General features: G+C 44.1%; 1 protein-coding gene across 1 annotated transcript in view; it reads right to left on the reverse strand.

Moving 5' to 3' along the window:
* Nucleotides 1-20,665, reverse strand: part of LOC132825065 (hemagglutinin/amebocyte aggregation factor-like) — a 30,996-nt gene extending 10,331 nt beyond the window's left edge. Inside the window, exon 1 of the mRNA XM_060840073.1 lies at nucleotides 20,596-20,665. Within this exon, the coding sequence (XP_060696056.1) occupies nucleotides 20,596-20,665 (70 nt within the window). The remainder of the gene's footprint in view (nucleotides 1-20,595) is intronic.
* Nucleotides 20,666-23,120: the final 2,455 nt, after the last annotated feature.

The following is a 23,120-nucleotide window of genomic DNA, read 5'->3' on the forward strand; positions in this document are numbered from 1 at the left end:
TCTCTGCAGGTTAACTATGTGATGTATAGTGAAGTACAGAGGAACATCTTCTGCACAGGAGTCAGCAGGTGTCTGGTTTACCAAAATTCTTTGAATATCACAAACCTGGCGTATTGATTCCTCCACCAACAAGAGATGGGTGTCAGTGATGTGTCCAGGGGATTGTGTCCTGCATTCTATAATCTACCCATCAAGCTGGATGTCTCTGTGCTGCTGGAAGGTGGAGTAAACACCTTGCCATTGCATCCTTTGAGGTTTCAAAGGCTTCCTCTTCAGACATGCTGGTCTGGGTGGTGTTAGTGCTTGCAGAAGAGAAGAGAAAGAATGAATTGATGAAGACACAGAATAGCTTCCATATGCCAATGTGTTGTTCACATCTGCTTGTATTTCTGTGCAATTCTTAACTCCCTTTTGTCACAGAATAGGCCTGGCCTTCCTTGGCAGTTCACCTCTCTCCTTCTGATTGGAGTCATACCTGGCACATAGGTCGTGGTTGTTAGAGGTCAGTCATCTCAGCTCCAGGACATCTCTGCAGTATTTCCCCAGGGTAATGTCCTAGGCTAAAGGTCAGAAATGGTGATGTTTGCCACTAATTGCACAATGTTAGCACCACTTGCGACTCCTCAAACACTGAGTCAGTGTCCAAATGCAACAAGATCTCGACAATATCTAGGCTGACAAGTGGCAAGTAACATTTACACCACACAAATACCAGGCTATGACCATCACCAAAAAGAGACAATCTAATTACTGCCCCATGACATTCAATGATGTTACCATCACTGAATCCCCTGCTATCAACATCCTGGGGGTTATCTTTGATCATAGCTTCAACTGGACTCACCACATAAACACAGTGGTTACAACTACAGGTCAGAAGTTAGGAATACTGTGGTGAGTAACTCACATTCTGACTCCCCAAAGCCAATCCATCATCTACAAGACAAGTCAGGAGGGTGATGGAATACCCCCCTCTTGCTTGGATGAGTGCAGCCCCAACAACACACAAGAGGCTTGACACCATCCAGAGCAAAGCAGCCCACTTGATTGGCACAAAACTCACAAGCATCCACTCTCTCCACCATTTTACGCTCAACAGCAGCAGTGTGTACTATCTTCAAGATGTACTGCAGAAATTCACTAAAGATCCTCACACAGTACCTTCCAAATCCATGAATGCTTCAATCTAGAAGGACAGGGGCAGCAGATATAAGTTCCCCTCCAAACCATTCACCATCCTGACTTGGATGGGTCCTTCACTGTAGATGGGTCAAATTCCTTGAATACCTTCCCTAATAGCATTGTAGATCAACTCACAGCAGGTGAACTGCAGTGGTTCAAGAAGGCAGCTCACCGCCACCTTTAGTCTAATCTAATCTAATCTAAACTAGAGACAGGCCAGCCAGCTACACCCATATCTCACAAATGAGTTTTTTTTTTAAAAAGGAGATACTGAGCTTTGCAGGCTTTGTGCAATGTCTGTGCGATGATAGAATGAGACTCAGTGATACCCTTGACAGTTTCAGGTAGTAGGGAGAAAATGGTGCCCTTGTGAATTGTGGGATCATTCATTTTCTGTAACACTGCTGTGTGTGCCTTTGGTGTGCAGCTCAGCAACATAGATAGTGCTATGATCTCAGCCCAGGCTGCAGGGCTCTAATAAGGTTGCCTCCTGTTGTATGGACCTGGGAAGATAATGGACCTTCTCTTGGTGACACCATCCAGCAGCATTTTCAGTGCGGCATTGGTGAACCTGTGAGCCAGCTTCAAGTGCTTAGGAATAATTTCTGGGCTCTTAGGAAGGTTGGGATGAGTACATGTGAGAGCGTGTTAAGCTCTAAAATTGTTGAATTCAGTATTAAGTCCAAAAGGCTGTAGGGTCACCAAGCAGAAAATGAGATGTTGTTCTTCCAGCTTGTGCAGAGCCTCACTGGAGCGCTGCAGCAAGCCTGAGACAGAGATATTGGCCAGGGAACAGGGTGGTGTGGTAAAGTGGCAGGCAACTGGAAGCTCAGGGTCTTTGTTGTGAACAGAATGTACTTTGAAGTGGTCATTCAGTCTACGCTTTGTTTCCCTAATATTGAGGAGACCACATGGTGTGCAATGAATGCAGTAGACTAGATTGCGCAAAATGCAGGTAAAGTGCTGCTTCACCTGGAAAGTGCAATTGGGCCCTTGGATACTGAGGAGAGAGGAAGTAAACAGGCAGGTATTACAGCTTCTGCAGTCCTCATGAGGATGTGGGGGAGGGGACGTTGGGAGTGAAGGAGGAGAGAACCACAGTAGCCTGGAGGGAACAGTCCTTGCGGAAAGCTGACAGGGGAGGGGAGGGGAGGGGAGGGGAGGGGAAGGGAATCTCTATCTGGTGGTGGCCTTCTGCTGGAAACTGCCACTTGACCATCAATCATCGATTAGACTTACAAGTGAAGAAGTATCACACATGTGAAGGATAATCCAATGTTCACAGAACAGAACGCCAGCATGTGTGTTATAGAGTCATAGAGATACACAGCAGGAAGCAGACCCTTCGAAGCAAATCGTCAAAGCCGCCCAGATATTCGAACCTAATCTAATACCATTTGCCAGTATTTGGCATATATCATTCCAAACTCTTCCTGTTCATATACCCATCCAGATGCCTTTTAAATGTTATAATTGTACCAGCCTCCACCACTACGTCTGGCAGCTCATTCCATACATGCACCACCCTCTGCATGAAAACGTTGCCCCATAGGTATCTTTTATATCTTTCCCCTCTCAACCCGAACCTATGCCCTCTCATTCTGGACTCCCCCACCCTAGGGAAAAGACCTTGTCTATCTGTCCATACCATGCCACTCATGATTTTATAAATCTCTATGAGGTCACCCCTCAACCTTCAACGCTCCAGGGAAAACAGCCTCAGCCTCTCCCTATAGCTCAAACCCTCCAACCCTGGCAACGTCCTTGTAAATCTTTTCTGAACCCTTTCAAGTTTCACAATATCCTTCCAATAGGAAGGAGACCCGAATTGCAAGCAATATTTCAAAAGGAGCCAACCAATGTCCTGTCCAGCTGCAACATGACCTCCCAACTCCTGTACTCTACTCTGACCAATAAAGGAAAGCTTACCAAACGTCTTTTTCACTATCCCATCTACCTGCGACTCCACTTTCAAGCAGCTATGAACCTGCACTCCAAGATCTCTTTGTTCAGTAACACTCCCTCGGACCAGACCATTAAGTGTATAAGTCCTGCTAAGATTTGCTTTCCCAAAATGCAGCACCTTGCATTTATCTGAATTAAACTCAATCTGCCACTTCTCAGCACCTTCTTCACTATCCTATCTACCTGCGACTCTACTTTCAAGGAACAATGAACGTGCACTTCAAGGTCTCTTTGTTCAGCAACATTCCCTGGGTTCATCCACTAAGGTATAATATTCACATTTTACCTCATATATTAGAGATTTATAGAGACTTACCAGGATGTTTGATGTCATTGGGCTTTTGTGCTGGAAAATATAACATTGAATTGACATTAAAATGAGATGCAATCAGTTGAAAATCTCTCAATCCCTTCAAAGTATAACTACCATCAATTCTGGGGAAACGTCATGGAATCTGAAATATTAACTTTGATTTCTCTTCATAAATGCTGCCAGACCTAATCTAATCTAAACTAGAGACAGGCCAGCCAGCTACACCCAGATCTCACAATTGAGTTTTTTAAAAAAGGAGATACTAAGCTTTGCAGGCTTTGTGCAATGTCTGTGCGATGATAGAAAGAGACTCAGTGATACCCTTGACAGTTTCAGGTAGTAGGGAGAAAATGGTGCCCTTGTGAATTGTGGGATCATTCATTTTCTGTAACACTGCTGTGTGTGCCTTTGGTGTGCAGCTCAGCAACACAGACAGTGCTGTGATCTCAGCCCAGGCTGCAGGGCTCTGATAAGGCTGCCTCCTGTTGTATGGACCTGGGAAGATAATGGGCCTTCTCTTGGTGACACCATCCAGCAGCATTTACAGTGCGGCATTGGTGAACCTGTGAGCCAGCTTCAAGTGCTTAGTGATCCTTTCTGGGCTCTTATGGAGGTTGGGATGAGTACATGTGAGAGCGTGTTAAGCTCTAAAATTGTTGAATTCAGTATTAAGTCCAAAAGGCTGTAGGGTCACCAAGCAGAAAATGAGGAGTTGTTCTTCCATCTTGTGCTGAGCCTCACTGGAGCACTGCAGCAAACCTGAGACAGCGATATTGGCCAGGGAACAGGGTGGTGTGGTAAAGTGGCAGGCAACTGGAAGCTCAGGGTCTTTGTTGTGAACAGAATGTACATGTTCTTTGAAGTGGTCATTCAGTCTACGCTTTGTTTCCCTAATATTGAGGAGACCACATGGTGTGCAATGAATGCAGTAGACTAGATTGCGCAAAGTGCAGGTAAAGCGCTGCTTCACCTGGAAAGTGCGATTGGGCCCTTGGATACTGAGGAGGGAGGAAGTAAACAGGCAGGTATTACAGCTTCTGCAGTCCTCATGAGGATGTGGGGGAGGGGACGTTGGGAGTGAAGGAGGAGAGAACCACAGTGCCCTGGAGGGAACAGTCCTTGCGGAAGGCTGACAGGGGAGGGGAGGGGAGGGGAGGGGAAGGGAATCTCTGTCTGGTGGTGGCCTTCTGCTGGAAACCGCCACTTGACCATCAATCATCGGTTAGACTTACAAGTGAAGAAGTATCACACATGTGAAGGATAATCCTATGTTCACAGAACAGAACACCAGCATGTGTGTTATAGAGTCATAGAGATACACAGCAGGAAGCAGACCCTTCGAAGCAAATCGTCAATGCCGCCCAGATATTCGAACCTAATCTAATACCATTTGCCAGCATTTGGCCCATATCCCTCCAAACTCTTCCTGTTCATATACCCATCCAGATGCCGTTTGAATGCTATAATTGTACCAGCCTCCACCACCACATCTGGCAGCTCATTCCATACATGCACCACCCTCTGCGTGAAAAGTTGCCCCATAGGTATCTTTTATATCTTTCCCCTCTCAACCCGAACCTATGCCCTCTCATTCTGGACTCCCCACCCCAGGGAAAAGACCTTGTCTATCTGTCCCTACCATGCCCCTCATGACTTTATATATCTCTATGAGGTCACCCCTCAGCCTTCAACGGTCCAGGGAAAACAGCCCCAGCCTGTTCAGCCTCTCCCTATAGCTCAAACCCTCCAACCCTGGCAACATCCTTGTAAATCTTTTCTGAACCCTTTCAAGTTTCACAATATTCTTCCAATAGGAAGGAGACCCGAATTGCAAGCAATATTTCAAAAGCAGCCAACCAACGTCCTATCCAGCTGCAACATGACCTCCCAATTCCGGTACTCAATACCTGACCAATAAAGGAAAACATACCAAACGCCTTTTTCACTATCCTATCTACCTGCGACTCCACTTTCAAGCAGCTATGAACCTGCACTCCAAGGTCTCTTTGTTCAGTAACACTCCCTCGGACCAGACCATTAAGTGTATAAGTCCTGCTAAGATTTGCTTTCCCAAAATGCAGCACCTTGCATTTATCTGAATTAAACTCCATCTGCCACTTCTCAGTGCCTTCTTCACTATCCTATCTATCTGCAACTCTACTTTCAAAGAACTATGAACATGCACTTCAAGGTCTCTTTGTTCAGCAACATTCCCTAGGTTCATCCACTAAGGTATAATATTCACATTTTACCTCATATATTAGAGATTTATAGAGACTTACCAGGACGTTTGATGTCATTGGGCTTTTGTGCTGGAAAATATAACATTGAATTGACATTAAAATGAGATGCAATCAGTTGAAAATCTCTCAATCCCTTCAAAGTATAACTCCCATCAATTCTGGGGAAAGGTCATGGAATTTGAAATGTTAACTTTGATTTCTCTCCATAAATGCTGCCAGACCAGCTGAGCTTTTCCAGCAATCTCTGTTTTTGTTGCATATGAGGAGTTGAAAGGAGATAGAAGTGAGATTTTCCTGGAATCCTCACTTGACAATCAATCATTCCTTAATTTACAAGTGAAGGAGCATTACATGTGTAATGGATTATCCTCTGTTCACAGAATAGTACACTAGCGTATGTGTTCACCTACTAAAGTACAATATTCACATTTTACTTTGGACATTAAAGATTTATAGGTACTTACCAGGACTTTGGATGTTATTGGGCCTTTGTACTGGAAAAGATAACAAAGTGAGATGGAATCAGTTGAAAATCTCTCAATCCCTTTAAAGTATGGCATAGTAAAATTAAACCACATACCGTGAGGGTTTTCACCTGTGTAACAACATGACACCGACAAGAACGATCAAGGATTATTCTATGGTTCAACATTTAATTGTATGGTTTCGGGACAGGGGCAGTTGTATCCATAGCTGCAAATGTGTTGCTGGTCAAAGCACAGCAGGCCAGGCAGCATCTCAGGAATAGAGAATTTGACGTTTTGAGCATAAGCCCTTCATCAGGAATAAGAGAGAGAGAGAGCCAAGCAGGCTAAGATAAAGGGTAGGGAGGAGGGACTAGGGGGAGGGGCGATGGAGGTGGGATAGATGGAAGGAGGTCAAGGTGAGGGTGATAGGCCGGAGTGGGGTGGGGGCGGAGAGGTCAGGAAGAGGATTGCAGGTTAGGAGGGCGGTGCTGAGTTCGAGGGAACCGACTGTGACAAGGTGGGGGGAGGGGAAATGAGGAAACTGGAGAAATCTGAATTCATACCTTGTGGATTCTCTATTCCTGAGATGCTGCCTGGCCTGCTGTGCTTTGACCAGCAACACATTTGCAGCTGTGATCTCCAGCATCTGCAGACCTCACTTTTTACTCGCAGTTGTATCCATAATATAGATGTGCATTTATTACCACCATGCTAAATGTAAACCTCATTGTTAAGTAAAAGTGTAATTGGGATACAGTCCAATTACAGAAAAACCTCATATCCCTCCCAGTTTGAGTAACCTCACCTGTTATCCTCTTCAATGAATGTTATGGGGAACAAATCACAGATTCAATGTGTTTCATTTATACAAAACAAGCATTTGATTTCCATTGTTTATGTAACTCCTCATTGAGAATGCATTCTTTATTTTCTTCTGTTACCAATGATTTCCTCGACTATGCCAAGACTACATCTGTAAAATCCTGTGGCTGATTTAAGCGTGGAACATCGGAGACACTGTATAGAATAGAGATGGTTCCACATTGGCTACACTGCACAATCTGTGCAAGTTGGACTTTAAACCAGCCAAAACAAACAGTCTCCTGTCTAAAGGAGGCTTTAGGCATTGTGTGCAGATTTAATTTAGGGATTATCATTCTAACACCCAGGAGCTACTAGTACGCAAAATATCATTAACAGACGAGTTTTAATTCAACATTTCATTGAAAACAGCCACAAGACTGGCTAAGTGGGTGATGGAAATGTTACACATAAAACATTTCCTTCTCCATTACATGGACTCTAGCAATGACAATAAGTAGAAGGCCCAGTGTCTTCATTGCTTCTCATCAAAGAGCTGACTCGGACTGTTCAACACAGGAATAGAAACATCTAGCCCTAGCCTTCATATTCCCAGAAATATTACTATCAGCTGCATTTTTTAACACACACACACACACACATCAGCAATGTGAGTTTGAGCTTTAAATTACCATTAGCTGCAGGTGCTCGTGAGAAAATGACCACAGCCACAAGCAAAGTAGCCCAGGAGAAGAAAAAAAGACAAGTACAAATAGATAACAAATAAAAATAAAGCAGTGGACATTGCGTTTATATGGAATTCCGTAAGATACTCAACAAGTTCCTCATGGTAGACTGGTTAATAAGGTTAGATCACATGGAATGCAGGAACAGCTAGCAATTTGGATACAGATCTGGCTTGAATGTAAGAGACAGTGGGTGGTGGTGAAAGGTTGCTTTTCGAATCGGAGGCATGTGACCAATGGTGTGCCTCAAAGATCGGTGCTGGGTCCACTGCTTTTCCTCATTTATATCAATGATTTGGATGTTAATTTAGGAAGTAAGATTAGTAAGTTTGCAGATGACACCAAAATCGGTCATGTAATAGACAGCGAAGAAGATTATCTCAGACTACATTGGTACCTTGATCAGATTGGCCAATGGCTGAGGTGAGACAGATCTCATTTACTCTAAAGAAATGTGACATGCTGCATTTTGGAAAGGCAAATCAGGGTAGGCCTTATACACTTACTGGTAAGGTCCTGGGAAGTGTTGCTGAACAAAGAGACCTTGGAGTGCAGGTTCCTCAAAATTGGAGTCACAGGTAGACAGGATGGTTAAGAATGGCATTTGGTATGTCCACCTTTATTGGTCAGTGCATTGAGTATCGAAGTTAGTAGGTCATGCTGCAGCTGTACAGAACATTTGTTTGACCACTGTTGGAATACTGCGTGCAATTCTGATCTCATTCCTATCGGAAGGATGTTGTGAAACTTGAAAGGGTTCAGAAAAGAGTTACAAAGATGTTGCCAGAGTTGGAGGGTTTGAGCTATAGGGAGAGGTTAAATAGATTAGATTAGATTTCCTACAATGTGGAAACAGGGCCTTTGGCCCAACAAATCCACGCCGACCCTCTGAAGAGTAACTCACCCAGATCCATTTCTCTTTGACTAATGCACCTTACATTATGGGCAATTTACCATTGTCAATTCATCTGACCTGCACATCTTTGGACTGGGAAGAAACCAGAGCATGTGAAGGAAACCCATGCAAACTCCACACAGACAGTCGCCCAAGGATGGAATCGAACCTGAGTCCCTGGCACTGTGAGGCAGTAGTGCTAACCACTGAGTCACCGTGCCACCTTTGGGGCTTGGACTATTTTTGCAGGTAGTCAGGATAGATAAGAATGGCATTGCTTTATTGGTATGCTTTCTTTTATTGGTAAGGGTATGGAGTTGGGAGGTCATCTTGCAGTTGTACAGGACATTGGTTAGGCCACATTTGGAATTTTGTGTGCAATTCTGGTCTCCTTCCTATTGGAAGGATATTGTGAGATTTGAAAGGGTTCAGAAAAAGTTTACAATTATGTTGCCAGGATTGGAGGATTTGAGCTATAAGCAGAGGTTGAATAGGCTGGGGCTGTTTTCCCTGGGGCGTCAGAGGCTGAGGGGTGACCTTATAGAGGTTTATAAAATCGTGAGGAAAATGGATAGGGTAAACAGACAAGGTCTTTTCCATGGGGTGGGGGAGTCCAGAACTAGAGGGCATAGGTTGAGAGTGAGAGGACAAAGATATAAAAGAGGCGTTAGGGGCAACTTGTTCAAGCAGAGGGTGGTGCGTGTATGGAATGAGCTGCCAGAGGAAGTGGTGGAGGCTGGTACATTTGCGGCATTTTAAAGTCATCTGGGTGGGTATATGAATAGGAAGAGTTTAGAGGGATATGAGTCAAGTGCTGGCAAATGGGACTAGATTAGGTTGGGATATCTGTTCGGCACAGAAGGGTTGGACCAACGGGTCTGTTTCGGTGCTTTTTAGATTACTTACAGTGTGGAAACAGGCCCTTCGGCCCAACAAGTCCACACCGACCCGCTGAAGCGCAACCCATCCATACCCCTAACCTAACACTAATTTAGCATGGCCAATTCACCTGACCCGCACATCTTTGGACTGTGGGAGGAAACCGGAGCACCCGGAGGAAACCCACGCAGACACGGGGAGAACGTGCAAACTCCACACAGTCAATCGCCTGAGGTGGGAACTGAACCCAGGTCTCTGGCGCTGTGAGGCAGCAGTGCTAACCACTGTGCCACCGTGCCACCCACCAATGAAGCGCAACCCACCCAGACTCATTCCCCTACATTTACCCCTGCCCCATACACTACAGGCAATTTAGCATGGCCAATTCACCTAACCTGCACATCTTTGGACTGTGGGAGGAAACCACAGCACCCAGAGGAAACCCACGCAGACACAGGGAGAATGTGCAAACTCCACACAGTCAGTCACCTGAGGTGGGAATTGAACCCGGTTCTCTGGCGCTGTGAGGCAGCAGTGCTAACCACTGTGCCACCGTGCTGCCCACAAGGTGCTGTACATCTCTAAATGTTTTCTCTGAACAGATCAGGATTTCACGTCCAAGTCTCATCTTGCCAGTAAGATGTAAGCTGACTGAAGTCACTCATTTTACTAACAGTGCAGCCTGGTAATATAATATTTCTCCCCAGGATAGTTTGTATTTTATTTTCTTGAAATTTCAAGTCAATGTCTGATCATTTCATTGGGATGCAGGATATCAATGCTGAAGAATGTAACACTAACAAAACAAACTTTCTTTGTAATAAACATTCCCAGATTACATATAAGATGCATTATATGGTTCACTCTATAATGTCTTGTTACAATTTTGGCCTGATCCACATACGTTTTCTGTAAAGGATTGCTTCCACAGGCAAGTTCATAGAGTTATAATGAGGTCATTTGACACATTGAGTCTGCACTGACCCTGAGAAGAGCAAAATTGCTGAATTCAATATTGAATCCAGATTGCTGTAAAGTTCCTAAGTGGAAAATATGGTGCTTTTCTTTCAGCTTGCACTGAAATTTACTGGAAGCTTGATACAGAGATGTTGGCCAGAGAACAGGGTGGTGCACTGAAGCAGCAGCAACTGGAAGCTCAGGGTCTTTTTTGCTGACAGGACATATATATGAATTGAACTGAATTGACTTTATAGTCATGTATACCAAGGCACAGTGAAAAGCTTTGTCTTGTGAGCAATACAGGCAGATCACATAGCTAAGTAGCATAGATAAGTAAATAATAACAAACTCTATAATGTCCTGTTACAATTTTAGCCTGATCCAGATACATTTTTTGTAAAGGATCACTTCAACAGGCAAGTTCATAGAATTATAAAGGAGCCACGAGGTCATGCTTCAGCTATGCACGACACTGGTGCGGCCGCATCTGGAGTATTGCGTACAGTTCTGGTCACCGCATTATAGGAAGGATGTGGAAGCTTTGGAAAGGGTTCAGAGGAGATTTACTAGGATGTGGCCTGGTAGGAAGGAAAGTTTTATGAGGAAAGGCTGAGGGAACTGAGGCTGTTTTCGTTGGAGAGAAGAAGGTTGAGAGGTGACTTAATCTAGACACGTAAGATAATCAGAGGGTTAGATAGGGTGGACAGCAAGAGTCTTTTTCTTCAGATGGGGTGAAGGCTAACACGAGGGGGCATAGCTTTAAATTGAGGGGTGATAGGTCTAGGTCAGATATTGGGAATAGTTGCTTCATTCAGAGTAGTAGGAGCGTGGAACTGCCTGCCTGCAACAATAGTAGACTCGCCAATATTAAAGGCATTTAAATGGGCATTGGACATACATATGGATAATAATGAAACGGTGTAGGTTAGATGGGCAACAGATTATTTTCACAGGTCAGTACAACATCGAGGACTGAAGGGCCTGTACTGCACTGTAACGTTCTATGTTCTATGTTCTTTTTACGTGTAAAGGATAATCCTCTGTTCACAGAATAGAATACTAATGTATGTGTTCATCCAAGAAGGTATAATATACACGTTTTACTTTAGATATTAAACACGTTTAGGGACTTACCAGGATGTTTCATGCCATTGGGCTTTTGTGCTGGAAAACATAACATTGAATTGACATTAAAGTGAAATGAAATCAGTTGAAAATCGCTCAATCTCTTCTAAGTATAACTACCAACAGGTCTGAGGAAGGGTCACTGAATCTGAAATAATAACTCTGATTTCTCTCCACAAATGCTGCCAGACCTGCTGAATCTTTCCAGCAATTTCTGTTTTTTGTTGCATACGTAGAGATGAAAGGAGATAGAAGTGAGATTTTCCTGGGAATCCCCACTTAATCATCAATCTTTGCTTAGACTTACAAGTGAAGAAGCAAGAACACATGAAATGGATTATTCTATGTTGACAGAATAGAACACCAGCGTGTGTTCATCTGCTAAGGTACAATGTTCCCTTTTACTTTGGATATTAAAGATTTATAGAGACTTACCTGGATGTTTGATGTAACTGGGTTTTTGTGCTGGAAAAGATAATATTGAGCTTATATTAAAGTGAGATGGAATCAGTTGAAAATCTCTTAATCCCTTTAAAATATAGCATAGTGAAACTAAATCTCATATTTTGAGAGTTTTCTCCCCGATAACCTGAGACCTGTAAATACGCAAGAACTATCATGGATTATTATAAATTTCAATTTAGTTGTATGCTTTCAGTTTAGGAGCTGTTAGAGTAATAGAGTAACGAAGACATGCAGCATTGAAACAGACCCTTCAGTTCAACTCATCCATGCCATTCAGGTGTCCTAAATTAATCCAGTCCCTTCTGCCTGCTTTTGGCCCATATCCCTCTATTCATATACCCATCCATTTGTCTTTTAAATGTTGCAATTGTACCAGCCTCCATCACTTCTTCTGGCAGCTCATTCTGTACACGTACAGAAAATTGTGAAACATTTGCTCCTTGGGTCCCTTTTAAATCATTCCCCTCTCACCTTAAACCAATGCCCTCTAATTTTGGACTCCCTCACCCTGGGGAAAAGTACCTTGACTATTTACCCTATTCATTCCCTCATGATTTTATAAACCTCTATAAAGCAATCCCTCAGCCTCAGACACTGCAGGGAAAACAGCCCCAGCCTATTCAGCCTCTCCCTGTAGCTCAAACCTCCAACCCTAACAGCATCCTTGTAAACATTTTTTGAACTCTTTCAAGTTTCACAACATCCAGGGAGCAGGGAGACCAAAATTTACCGCAGTATCCCAAAGATTGCCTAACAATGACCCACACAGCTGCAACATGACCTCCCAACTCCTGTACTCAATGCTCTGACCAATATCGGTTTGCATACCAAATGCCTTCTACACTATCCTATCTACCTGCAACTCCACTTTGAAACCACTATGGACCTGCACTCCAAGTCCTGCATCTCTCCCTAGGTCCTTACCATTAAGTGTATAAGTCCTGTCCTGATTTGCCTTTCCAAAATGAGGCACCTCACAATTATCTAAATTAAACTCCATCTGCCACTCTGCGACCTATTGGCCCATCTGATCAAGATCCCATTGTACTCTGACGAAACTTTCTTCGCCGTCGACCACACCTCCAACGTTGGTGTCATCTGCAAACATACTAACCATACCTCCAAATCATTAATATAAGTGAGGAAAAACAATGGACCCAGCACCAATCCTTGTGGCACTCCACTGGTCACAGGCCTCCAGTCTGAAAAACAACCCTCCATCACCATCCTCTGTCTTCTACCTTTGAGCCAGTTCTGTATCCAAATGGCTAGTTCTCCCTGTATTCCATATGATCTAACCCTGCTAACCAGTCTACCGTGAGGAACCTTGTCGGATGCCTAACTGAAGTTCATACAGATCACGTCCACTGTTCTGCCCTCATCAATCCTGTTTGTCATTTCTTCAAAAACTTAGTCATGTTAGTGAGATACAATTTCCCATCACAAAACCAGACTATCCCTAATCAGTCCTTGCTTTTCCAAATGTAAACCCTGTCCCTTAGAATCTCTCTAACAGCCTGCCCACCAGACTCACTGGTCTATATTTCCCTGGCATTTCCTTAATGGTACCACATTAACCAACTTCCATGCTTCTGGCATCTCACCTATGGTTACTGATAATACAAATATCTTAGCAAGGGGCACAACAATTACTTCCCTAGCTTCCTACAGAGTTCTAGGGTACACCTCATCCAATGTCAGGGATTCATACACCTTTATGCATTAAGTCACAGATTCAATGGGCTACATTAACACAAAAGAAATATTTGATTTCCATTGTTTATGTAACTCCTCATTGAGAATGCAATTTTTTATTTTCTCCAGTTACCAATGATTTCCTTAATTATGCCAAGACTACATCTGTAAAATCCTGTGGCTGATTTAAGCGTGGAACATAAGAGACACTGTATAGAATAGAGATGGTTCCACATTGGCTACACTGCACAATCTGTGCAAGTTGGACTTTAAACCAGCCAAAACAAACAGTCTCCTGTCTAAAGGAGGCTTTAGGCATTGTGTGCAGATTTAGTTTAGGGATTATCATTCTAACTCCCAGGAGCTACTAGTACGCAAAATATCATTAACAGACGAGTTTTAATTCAACATTTCATTGAAAGCAGCCACAAGTCTGGCTGAGTGGGTTATGGAAATATTATACTAGGGTCATAAAACATTTCCTTCTCCATTTACCTGGAGATAATCCATGGACTCCAGCAATGACAATAAGTAGAAGGCCCAGTGTCTTCATTGCTTCTGATCAAAGAGCCGACTGACAGCTCAACACAGGAGTAGAAACACCTAGCCCTAGCCTTTATATTCCCAGAAATATCACTATCAGCTGCATTTTGAACACACTCTCAATGATGTGAGTCTGAGCTTCAAAATGCCATTAGCTGCAGGTGCTTGTGAGAAAATGACCATAAGCACAATCTTTTTAAACATAGCTCAGGAGAAAAAATTGGAATGAGTGCTTTCTAATAATAGAACAAGACCTCATGCCCAAGTCTGATCTTGCCAGTACCACGTAAGCAGGCTAAAGTCGCTCACTCCACTAACAGTACAGCCTGGTAATAAAACCTTTCTCCCATGGATAGTTTGCATTTTAATTCCTTGAAACGTCAAGTCAACTTCTGCTCCTTTCATTAGGGTGAAGGATACTGAATGTCGAAGTATGTAATACTAACAATTTTCAGAGAAACTACCTTCATAATAAACATTTCCAGATTACATATAAGATGCATTGTTACAGATCAGACTTGGTCCAGATATATTTTCTGTAAAGGATCACTTCCACAGACAAAGTCATAGAATTAGAGTGCCGAAAGAGGACATTTGACCCATTAAGTCCGCACTGACCCTCAAAAAGTATCCCACCGGGGTCCATGCCCCTGACCCTATCCCCATAATGCTACATTTGTCATGGCTAACCCACCTAACCTGTACATTGCTGGACACTGCAGGGCAACTTAGCAAGCCCAATTGACCTAAGCTTCATACCAAAGGACTGTGAGAGAAAACCCACACAAACATGGGAAGGATGTGTAAACTCCAGACAAACAGTCACCTGAGGCTAGTATTGAACCCAGTGCGGCAGCAGTCCTAACCACTATGACACCACCCTGGCCTTACAGTTCACAGGCTCTATGAATTTATGCACGACTTTATATGAGAAACAATATTGAGACGATGGCTGAAGAAAGTACCTAATAATCAATTATAACATCAAAGATTCCCAACTACAACTTTGAGTCTATCCTGGAATTACCAGGAATTAGTTGAAAAGTGTGGCACTGGAAAAGCACACAGGTCAGGCAGCATCCAAGGAGCAAGAGAGTTGACATTTTGTATATAAGCGCTTCATCAGGAATTGGGGGTGTGTGTGTGTGGGGGGGGGGGGGGGGGTGGGGGTTGCTGAGAGATAAATAGGAGCATAAGGGTGGGGATGAGGGTGAGGTAGCTGGAAAGGTGATTGGTAGATGCACGTGGAGGGTGGGACAGCTCAAGAGGGCAGTTCTGAGTTGGAGGGTTGGATCAGGGATGAGGTGGGAGAGGGGCGATGAGGAAATTAGTGAAATCGATGTTGATGCCATGTGGTTGGTGGGTCCCAAGGCAGAAGATGAGGTGTTCTTCCCCCAGGCATCAGGTGGCTTTGATCTGGCGATGGAGCAGGCCCAGGACTTGCATGGGAGGAGTGGAAGAGGGAGTTGAAGAGGTCGGACACAGGGCGGTGGGATTTCCTTGGAAACATTCCACAAGTTGGCATCCTGTCTCCCCAAAGTATAGGAGACCACATCAAGAGCAACAGACACATCAGATGAGGTGTTTGGATATGCAGGAAAATCTCTGCCGATGTGGAAGGATCCTTTGGGGCCTTGGATAGAGGTGAGGGGGGGAAGGTGTGGGTGCAGATTTTATACCTCTTGCGGTGGCAGAGGAAGGTGCTGGGAGTGGGGGAGTGTGGACCTAATGAGGGAGTTGCAGAGGGAATGGTCTCTGCAGAATGCTGATAGGGGTGGGGAGAGAAATATATCTCTGGTGGTGGAGTTGGATTGTAGGTGGTGGAAATGATGGAGGATGATGCGTTGTATGTGGCGATTGGGGGGGGGGGGGTGAAAGGTGAGGACCAGGGCGTTCTGTCCTTGTTGTGGTTGGAGGGGATTGGTTCAAAAGTGTTGAGGTGCAGGAAGTGGAGGAGATGTGCCAGAGGGCATTGTCGACCATGTGGGAGGGACATTGCGGTAGGAGGCCGTCTGGGATGTTCTGGAGTGGAATTGCAGCTCCTGTGAACAGATGCAGCAGAGGCAGAGGGAGTAAAGGATAGCAACTTTACGGTATATGGGGGTGGGCGGGGGTGTAGTCAAGGTAGCTGTGGGAGTCGGTAGGTTCAAAGTAGATGTCTGCGTTGAGTCGGTCATCAGAAATGGAGACGGAGAGGTCCAGGAAGGAGAGGGAGATGTCCAAGATGACCCAGGTGAACTTGAAGTCAGGGTGGAATGTATTGGTAAAGTTGATGAACTTTTCAAACTCCTCGTGGGAGCATGTGGTGGTACTAATACAGTCATCAATGTAGTGGAGGAAAAGGTGGGGAATAGTGCTGGTGTAGCTGCAGAAGATGGACTGTTCCAAGTATCTGACAATGAGGCCCATGTGGGCGCCCATGGCTACCTCTTTGGTCTGAAGGAAGTGGAGGGAGTATTTGTTGAGGGTGAGGATGAGTTCAGCCAACCAAATGAGTATGTCGGTGGAAGGGTGCTGATTGGGTCACTGGAAGAGGAAGAAATGGAGGGCTGGGAGGCCATTGCCATGGTGGATGGATGTGTATAGGGACTAGATATCTATGATGATGAGGAGGCTTTGGGGGCCGGGGAAATGAAAGTCATGGAGGAGGTGGAGGGCATGGGTGATATCTCAAATGTATGTGGGGAGTTCCTGGACCAAGAAGGACAGGACAGTGTCAAGGTATGAGGAGATATGTGGGGTAGGAGGAGGTGGAGACGCTGGGTTGGCCAGGGCAGTCAGGTTTGTGAATTTTGGGGGAGGGGTAGAATCAGGCGATGCAAGGTTCTGAGACTCTGAGGTTGGAGGCTGTGGATGGGAGATCCCTTGAGGTGATGTCAGAATGGTCTGGGAGGTGATGGCTTGGTGATAGAGGTGAGGTCGTGGTCGAGGGCAGCAGGAGGAGGTGGTGTCCCTGAGTTGATGCCTGGCCTCTAACACCGCTGAAGCAAGGCATCAACTCATTGACACTTTCGTCTCCTGCCCCCTCAACCATGACCTCACCTCCCATCATCAAACCATCATCGCCCAGACCACCCACAACCTCAGTGTAATTTATACATTGTCAACTTTGGGTTGACAAACACTGGGGAATAACTGTGACACCTTTCAGATCAGTCAGATTTCTGCTGTGCCAGGAATGGGATTTTCCCATTTCTGGAAAAAAATACTAGAAAGTACGATATGAGTGATTCCTTCGCAACTGCAAAGCAAACTGAACTTGCTCAATAGAGCCAACAATGAATTCAAATTACCCAAGCAACACTGGCAGACAAAAAGGCTGGTTGCATAGAATCATAGAGATGTACAGCACAGAACCAGACCCTTTGGTCCAACTCGTCTATGCTGACCAGATATTCTCCATTAATCTAGTCCCATTTGCCAGCATTTGGCCCATATCTCTCTAAATCCTTCCTATTCATGTACCTACCTGGTTATGCAAACTCTCATAAAACAACCCTCTAATCTGGGAAATCATATACCAAGTGATTCAGCAGTTGCATAATGTTTAAAGAACAAAGATTAATGAATCGTTAATTAGACGTATCAGGCCCTCATGAGCTGCAATGGCCTTGCATGCTGTTGTCCTGTTGGTAAATTAATAAATCATTCACTTCTCCGATGTACATGCATTTCAATAATAAACCTAAACTAATCGAACTACATTTTCAAATTTGCAAAGATTAATTGGAGCTAACACAGGTAAAAATACACTTCACAGTAATGGCTTGGGTGAATTATTACTTTTTAACAAGTGTGAATTCAAGATGTAGAGGGTCAAAAACTGAAGAACCCAAGTTATACAGTAACATATATGGAGGATCGTCCCTCTTTTACTCAGTCACATTATATCAAACCTCAAGTTGACTTTGTGAGTTATACACGTCTAATTAATTTGGTTTTGTGTCTTTTATAGAATGGAAGTGCTGCAAATGCGAGGTGTGGCTACAGACAGTGCATGCATTTTTGTTCAAAACATAGTTTGTGAGTACCATTAGATCAACAAAGCCATCAGGGAACATGCTTTATTCAACTTTTTATTAACACTTTTAGAAGACAAGGTTTCAAGTGAAGGTATGAGAGAATTGTCAGAAATTCAGGTCATTCTAACCTTTTCACAACTGTTACAGGAATTAAGAATTACAATTTAAAAAAAAGAGGAAAGAAAATTAACATTCTATTCACCTAGAAATAAAAGTAACTAACTATGTGGGAAGGAGGTAATACAGGTAGATCTCCTATAATGCTGTAGCTGCATTCCAGTGAAACCTCGCTTAATAGAAAGTTGCTTAATATAAATAATGGGGCCAATGGGAAAAGCGGGTTGGGACAGACCAGCAAAAAGAAATCTCTCACCATGTGTAGAAGGACATGGAAGATACAGAGTGTGGTGAAATAGATGGTGACATCTTGAAAAATGTCCATATTACAGAAGAGGTGGTGCTGGATGTCTTGAAATGTATAAAAATAGATAGTTCCCCAGGACTTGATTGGGTGTACCCGAGAACTCTGTGGGAAGCTAGGGAAGTGATTGCTGGGCCTCTTGCTGAGGTATTTGGATCATTGATAGTCACAGGTGAAGTGCCGGAAGACTGGAGATTGGCAAACGTGGTGCCACTGTTTAAGAAGGGCGGTAAAGACAAGCCAGGGAACTATAGACCGGTGAGCCTGACCTCAGTGGTGGGCAAGTTGTTGGGGGGAATCCTGAGGGACAGGATGTACATGTATTTGGAAAGGCAAGGACTGATTAGGGATCGTCAACATGGCTTTCTGCGTGGGAAATCATGTCTCACAAACTTGATTGAATTTTTTGAAGAAGTAACAAAGAAGATTGATGAGGGCAGAGCAGTAGATGTGATCTATATGGACTTCAGTAAAGTGTTCGACAACGTTCCCCATGGGAGATTGGTTAGCAAGGTTAGATCTCATGGAATACAGGGAGAACATTTGGATACAGAACTGGCTGAAAGGTAGAAGAAGGTGGTGGTGGAGGGTTGTTTTCAGATTGGAGGCCTGTGACCAATAGAGTGCCACAAGGATAGGTGCTGGGTCCTCTACTTTTCATCATTTATATAAATGATTTGGATGTGAGCATAAGCGGTATAGTTAATAAGTTTGCTGATGACACCAAAATTGGAGGTGTAGCAGACAGCAAAGAAGGTTACCTCAGATTACAACAGGATCTTGTTCAGATGGGCCAATGGGCTGAGAAGTGGCAGATAAAGTTTAATTTTGATAAACGCAGAGTGCTGTATTTTGGAAAAGCAAATTAGAGCAGGACTTATACACTTAATGGTAAGGTTGTGGAGTGTTGCTGGTCAAAGAGACCTTGGAGTGCAGGTTTGTAGCTCCTTGAAAGTAAAGTCGCAGGTTGATAGGTTAGTGAAGAGGGTGTTTGAATGCTTTCACACAGAGGGTGGTACGTTTGGTATGCTTTCATTAATTGGTCAGAGTATTGAGTACAGGAGTTGGGAGGTCATGTTGCAGCTGTACAGGACATTGGTTAGGCCACTGATGGAATATTGCATGGATTTCTAGTCTCCTTCCTATCGGAAAGATGTTGTGAAACTTGAAAAGGTTCAGAAAAGATTTACAAGGATGTTGCCAAGGTTGGAGGATTTGAATTATAGGGAGGGGCTGAACAGACTGGGGCTGTTTTCCCTGGAGCATTGGAGGCTGAGGGGTGACCTTGTAGAGGTTTACAAAATCATGAGGGGCATGGATAGGATAAATAGACAAAGTCTTTTCCCTGGGGTCGGGGAGTCCAGAACTAGAGGGCATAGGTTTAGGGTGAGGGGGAAAGATATATAAGAGACATAAAGGGCAATCTTTTAACGCAGAGGGTGGTATGTGTGTGGAATGAGCTGCCAGAGGATGTGGTGGAGGCTGGTACAATTGCAATATTTAAGAGGCATTTGGATGGGTATGTGAATGGGAAGGGTTTGGAGGGATATGGACCAAATACTGGCAAATGGGACTAGATTGGGTTGGGATATCTGGTCGGCATGGACGGGTTGGACTGAAAGGTTTGTTTCTGTGCTGTACATCTCTATGACTCTAATAATCACCTAAAGGTCTAACAAAGTATACCATAACCTGAATGAAAGATGAAATAATATTTATTAATATAACAAAAGTAAAGTTAACACAGTACACTTAAGAAGTGTAAGAAAGCAGCGCTCTGTACAGCACCTGTCACAGGAAGCTGCCTTGTTGGCAGCTGACATCGGTACGTACACGGTATGGTGTAAAGTCCGGAATGGACATCGATACATACACGGTATGGCGTAAAGACCAGCACGAACATTGGTACGTACGCGGTACTGTGTAAAGACCAGCATGGACATCGGTACGTACACGGTATGGTATGGAGACGGGTGCAGACATTGGTATGTACACGGGACGGCGTGGAGACCAGCGCGGACATCGGTACATACACGGGATGGCGTGCAGACTGGCACAGACATCGTTACATACACAGTACGGCATAAAGACCAGCACGGACATCGGTACGTACACAGTACGGCGCAAAGTCCGGAACGGACATCGGTACGTACACGGTACTGCGTGGCGACCGGCACGGACATCAGTATGTACATGGTATTGCGTAAAGACCAGCACGGATATTGGTACGTACACAGTACGGTGTGGAGACCGGCACGGACATCGGTACGTACACAGTACGGTGTGGAGACTGGAACGGACATCAGTTTGTACACGGGACAGCGTGGAGACCGCATGGACATCGGTACATACATGGTATGGTGTGGAGTCTGGAACGGACATCGGTATGTACGCAGTACGGCCTGGAGACCGGCAGGGACATTGGTACTCTCTCTCCCTGAAATTATTATGGGTGTACCTACACTTAAATGTCTGCAGTGGTTTTGGAAGCCAGTTCACCAATACCTTCTCCATAGCAGTTAGGACTCCTAGCTGCACAGATCAATAACATGTCTTGGACCTCTTAATGAGCAACTCCAGGTTTCAATGGAATACAATAATGTCTGTGTGTTACAAGCCATCACTAGCCAAATACAAATGCTTTATCCTTCTCCATATCCAAACACATTTTCATTTTTTTAAATGGGAGATTTACCCAGTAATGCTGGGATGTGAGTCTGAAGGACATCTGTGCTTATGAAATGACATAGCCCTCAATTCCACAGGGGAGAGCCACTCCCTCAAGACGGCAATAAATTATCATCCCTTAATCAAAAGCAGGTAACGCCTTCATATGATTTTTGTTTGTTTATCCAAGGGTTCCAGTTCAGCCAATTGATGCCACACGCTGTTGAGTTATAACCACTGCCAGTTGCAACACACTTGAATGAATCTGCAACTGAGATACTCATGGGCTGACTTATGTATCAGACATTAACACAATCTTTCCTTGTTGTTCATTCTGATCATATGTGCCCTCAGAACCATCTGTTTCATAATTTGCATTAAATACTTGACTTTTGACCCTTTGACAATTCCTGACCTCGTGATGTTTACAGTCAAACTGGAAACATGTATTAATTCTGCCCTGCGATTCAGGGATTCATTCAGCATTAACTATCAGCCCAATTCAGCATTTTCCCTTGATGTAGAAATCAATTAAAGGTACAAACCCCTTCAAAGTTAAAAATCACACAACACCAGGTTATAGTCCAACAGGTTTGTTTGGAAGCACTAGCTTTCGGAGCGCTGCTCCTTCATCAGGTGGTTGTGGAGTACACAATTGTAAGACACAGAACTTATAGCAAAAGTTTACAGTGTGATCTAACTGAAATTATATGTTGAAAAATACACACACATACACATACACACACTCTCTCACAGACACTCATACCCACCCCTCAAAGCCCGCGCACACGCGATTTGTACTTGCAGAATTACATTTTATTTTGCTCAGAAACTGCATGAATCCATGTAAGATTCTGTAATCAATCTGAACACTGGGGCACCAGACACCTTCAATCCATTAGGCCAACATGGCACCTATTATTAAAGTTCACTTGAGAATGTAACTTTAAGAAAGTTCTGGGATTTACATATGAAAGAACTGAAATCAACCTGCCCATTCTAAAAGATGAGAGACTTAACAAATGACCCAGATCTTTTTTAATACATAATTTCAGTTGCATCACACTGTAAATTTTTGCTATAAATTGTGTCCTATGATCTTATACTCCACAACCATCTGATGAAGGAGCAGCGCTCTGAAAGCTAGTGCTTCCAAATAAATCTGTTGGACTATAACCTGGGGTTGTGTGATTTTTAACTTTTATAAACCCAGGTCCAACACCGACACCTCCAAATCAAACCCATTCCAAACATCAGCAAATCCATCCTTACAAGGTGACCTGCAACCGGGTCCCCTTGACTTTAAGAGTCAGTAAGGTAAAAACAATGACTGCAGATGCTGGAAACCAGATTCTGGATCAGTGGGGCTGGAAGAGCACAGCAGTTCAGGCAGCATCCAAGGAGCAGCGAAATCGATGTTTCGGGCAAAAGCCCTTCATCAGGAATAAAGGCAGTGAGCCTGAAAGCGTGGAGAGATAAGCTAGAGGAGGGTGGGGCTGGGGAGAAAGTAGCATAGAGTACAATGGGTGAGTGGGGGAGGAGATGAAGGTGATAGATCAGGGAGGAGAGGGTGGAGTGGATAGGTGGAAAAGGACAAAAGAGTAACTAGGGTGAGAATAGGGTTCCTTAAAGATCAGCAAGCTGTCTGTATATGTACGGAACTGCAGGAGATGGGGGAGGTACTAAATAAGTATTTTTCATCAGTGTTTACTGTAGAGAAGGACATGGAGT

Source organism: Hemiscyllium ocellatum, chromosome 19, assembly GCF_020745735.1.
Source record: "Hemiscyllium ocellatum isolate sHemOce1 chromosome 19, sHemOce1.pat.X.cur, whole genome shotgun sequence".
Lineage (NCBI taxonomy): Eukaryota > Metazoa > Chordata > Chondrichthyes > Orectolobiformes > Hemiscylliidae > Hemiscyllium > Hemiscyllium ocellatum.